The sequence below is a fragment of the Salminus brasiliensis genome, chromosome 5 (assembly GCF_030463535.1).
Source record: "Salminus brasiliensis chromosome 5, fSalBra1.hap2, whole genome shotgun sequence".
Classification (NCBI taxonomy): Eukaryota; Metazoa; Chordata; class Actinopteri; order Characiformes; family Bryconidae; genus Salminus; species Salminus brasiliensis.
This window is the reverse complement of record NC_132882.1, coordinates 35,800,442-35,804,386: the sequence shown is the minus strand read 5'-3', so window position 1 is coordinate 35,804,386 and position 3,945 is coordinate 35,800,442. Positions and strand designations below refer to the sequence as shown.

At 41.7% G+C, this 3,945-nt stretch overlaps 1 protein-coding gene across 1 annotated transcript; it reads left to right on the top strand.

Annotated features, from left to right (window-relative positions):
* The first annotated feature begins 1,517 nt into the window (after positions 1 to 1,517).
* On the top strand, positions 1,518 to 3,685 carry LOC140556619 (serine/threonine-protein kinase pim-1-like). The gene is made up of 7 exons (XM_072680700.1): positions 1,518 to 1,602; positions 1,884 to 2,051; positions 2,233 to 2,327; positions 2,421 to 2,477; positions 2,594 to 2,986; positions 3,141 to 3,303; positions 3,579 to 3,685. The coding sequence occupies exons 1-7, from the start codon at positions 1,518 to 1,520 to the stop codon at positions 3,683 to 3,685; spliced, it is 1,068 nt and encodes a 355-aa protein (XP_072536801.1).
* Positions 3,686 to 3,945: the final 260 nt, after the last annotated feature.

Here is a 3,945-nt window from a genome sequence, read left to right as displayed (position 1 = left end):
ACCTGCACCAGATTATCCTTTTCAGTGTCTGCAGATAGATTTTACACACATGCCGCCTTGTGGTCAGCTTAAGTCAAGTCAAGTCAAGTCAAGTGGGTTTTATTGTCATTTCAACTACATACAGAGTACACAGTGAAACGAAACAACGTTCCTCCAGGACCATCGTGCAACATAGACAGTGCATACAAGACACAAGTGCAACACAAACAAACAAGTGCGGACAGACAACACAACACAGTACAGACCAGAGAATAATAAATAATTGACGGTAGTGTGCAAATTGTGCAATGTGTAATAAATAGAGTCCAGTGAGGTAGTAAAGTATCTTAAGTATCTACTTGTCATTGTAGACAGATTTTCAAAATGGGTTGAAGCTTTTCCTTGTTCCAGAGAAGATGCTCGCACGGTGGTCAAGATTTTGTCAAAAGAAATCATACCCTGATACGGAATCTCACTAGTGATTGACTCAGACCAAGGTCCTTTGTTTATTTCCAAGGTGCCTACTCACCTGTTTATTCCAGGTGACACAGTCTTGGTTAGAACATTCAATCCACGAAAGGTTGGTGAAGCTGCATATGGCCCACCTACGACCGTGATCGCGGTGACAAGGACAGCTGTACTGACGACTTCATCACGCGCAAGTCGGTTAAAGAAGTCACCCACTCCAGAGGCGTCACAAAAGACAGAAGACTAAACACTTTTACATACGCACACATAGAAGTACTGTGTTAAATTATTTTTGGGACTGCCCCACAGGGACACTTTTATTCAAGGGAGCTCCCCTTGGCCAGTTGTTGTATTGAGAAAATGTTAAAAATATTAATTCATGATTTAATTTGAAGGGTTTTTTTTAAGGGTAATTTTTCTTTTCCTGCCCAAGCAGACTCCGCATACACTGATGTTTGACTTATGTTCTGTCTCATGCACTGAACCTCATGATTCCTTAGGAATCAAAGGGGGGACTGTTAGAATCAGTGTCAGTGCATACCCATGATTATGGGATAGACATGGGATTTAGGCCTGTATGACACGTAGGCCGTAGCTTGTGTTTCATATGATCTCGCTATAACTTTTAGTGACAGTCTTAGTGGATGAACATGTCTCCAATTTATAGGCTCAGTAAAGCAATGATGTAAATAAATGTTGATCATATGAAACACAAGCTACGGCCTACGTGTCATACAGGCCTAAATCCCATGTCTATCCCATAATCATGGGTATGCACTGACACTAATTCTAACAGTTATTTTATGAGACTGATTACTTCCGCACCTACATTTATCTGCTCCATAGAGTCCTATTTTGTTGGCAGTATTTCTCCACAGGGACTAGACAAGCTGTGTGTGTGCATTTGCACATCTGTGTCAGCAATGGGTGCATCTCTCTCTCTCTCTCTCTCTCTCTCACACACACACATTTCTATACATACATATAGAGTATACATGGCCCATGTCTAGATGTCAGTACATCACCGTGGCAACAAGCTCATTATGATGTCACAATAAATGAGGGTAGTGATGCAGAACTTCAAAACTGTACAACTTGAGAGTTCAATGAACGAAAACACTCAGAAAACGATGGAGCAGCGCTCTAAACATACAGGTCAGTCCATACACTCCTGCTGAAGTTTTACTTATTAGAGCTGCTTTTGTTTTAAGGCCACTTTTGAATCTGATATGAGACTTTAGTGAAGGGACAAAAATGCTCTTTACTTAGCAACATTGTTTATGGACACTAGTGCAGTTTCAACAAATTTTACAGCACTTTACCGTAAGAAAATAGTATATCAATGTTATGTACCTGTCTAGTATTACCATTAGCAGAAATATACGCAGCTCACGGTCTATGAAATTCCATTAAAATACAAATCATCCTGTACACAGATGGTGGTGGAAGAAAAAGGAAAAGGACAGAGGTGGAATCCAGCCGCAGTGTTCTGGTAGGAACGAGTCCAGTTCCTGATACTGAAGCCTCTACCAGGAAGAAGAGAAAAGGGGCCGTAAACCGTCTCAAGGATACAACTCATGGACAAACGAAGGCCACCAAGCCAGGTCAGTTCATTGGCCAGACCTGAAGAAGGTCCTGTGTATATAAGTTTAATTATCTTTAATTATCCAAGTTTACATGATGTAAATTCCACTGCCCCCTTCACAGCAGGTGATGTTAATAGATAAACTCATGATAAATGATCTAAAGAGAGCTAATACTCATGTTTACCACTATTTTCCACAGATACCTTTGATGATTTATATATTTTTGGAAGGAAACTGGGCGAAGGAGGCTTTGGAACAGTCTTCGCGGGAACACGTCTCACCGATCTCCTACAGGTTGTTACCTCAGTCTCTGCATAACTTCATTATCTCGTCTATTGTCTTTTCAGTCCCCATAATCCTAATACCTTGTATTATCCTTGTGTGCAGGTGGCCATTAAATTTGTCACAAAACAGGAAGGTGATCTATACGTCCAAAGTGTAAGTGTACCTAGAACCCAGTTTACCTTCAAAACCTGTCCATAAATCATACTAGTAGTAACACAGAACTGTATTTCACATGATCAGTTCTCATTATCTGATCTCACAATGTTTTCCTGCAGCCTGATGATTCCAAGTCCGTGCCTGCTGAAGTGGCTCTCATGCAGACGATGAGTGAGCCACCCGTTAGCAATATTATAAAGCTCATCGACTGGTTTGATGAGCCTGAGCGCTACATTCTAATCCTTGAGCGTCCTCACCCCTGCATGGACTTGGATGCCTTCATTGACAACTTCGGAGGTTCCATCACTGAAGACATGGCCAGAAACTTAATGATCCAGGCAGTTGGGGCGGCAAAAAATTGCCACAAGCGAGGTGTCCTGCACCGGGACATCAAAACAGAGAACTTCCTCATCAACACGGACACCTTGAAGCTAAAGCTCATTGATTTTGGCTGTGGTGACTGGGTCAGGAAGGCTGGACATACTCATTATGCAGGTACGTTTGAGTTTAGGGCACTGAAATCACTACAAACTTCACACATTGCTTACAAAATGAGGATCCTCAGAGGAGCCTGATGTCCCATAGCCACTTGAGCTGTTAAATGAAGATAGAAATGAAGATCTGTGCTCAGCTCTCCTTATTTCTCTTCCTCTGTTATGTTCTCAGGCACCTTGGAATACTGGCCTAAAGCGGAGGTACCACGCCAGGCCTGCAACAGTGTGGTCGTTAGGAGTCCTTCTGTTCAGGGTGGTATGTGGATTCCTGCCCTTTAGAAACGGCCTGGATATCCTCGAGGGACTTCTGTGCTTTGAGGACGGCCTATCCACTGGTAAGATAAATGGGAGCATCTTGGTAAACAAGAAGAAAACAGACACATATCTAAGTGGAAGAGACAGAAATCAGAAACTAGATCTGTAGTTGGAAGAAAATGCAGAACTAAAGCTGAAGAATCGCAGTACATACCAGGTGTCCCCAAATGTAGAAGTTCAGATCTGTGTATTTAGCATGGTAGTCTTTTTGAAATGTAGAGATCATTAAAAGAAAAGAAAAGATAAACGTCATGCTGAAGCATCTTTCTCTCATCCATCCCATCACTCTACACAGAATGCTGCAATCTCATTAGCTGGTGCCTGCAGTACAAACCATCCAGGAGGCCTACTTTTCAGCAGATCTTGCAGCACAGTTGGTTCCAATGCAGCGAGTCAGCCTAGGATCAGGTTAGCCAGGGAGAAAAGGAAGTTAATGCTAAGAGAAGAAGCAGTACAAGCTAAAATATGTCTTTTGGTGATAGAGAGGAGCTGATAGTGTGATATTAGCACATGCTCCTAACTTCCTAGAAATATCAATTAACATGAACTAATCTCAGCATTGCAAATCTTAAGGATTTAATGGTGTAATGTCTCAAAAGATCATTTATAAACTTTAAGACAATGATACTGGTTAAATAAACACATGCTGATCCTTAATCTAC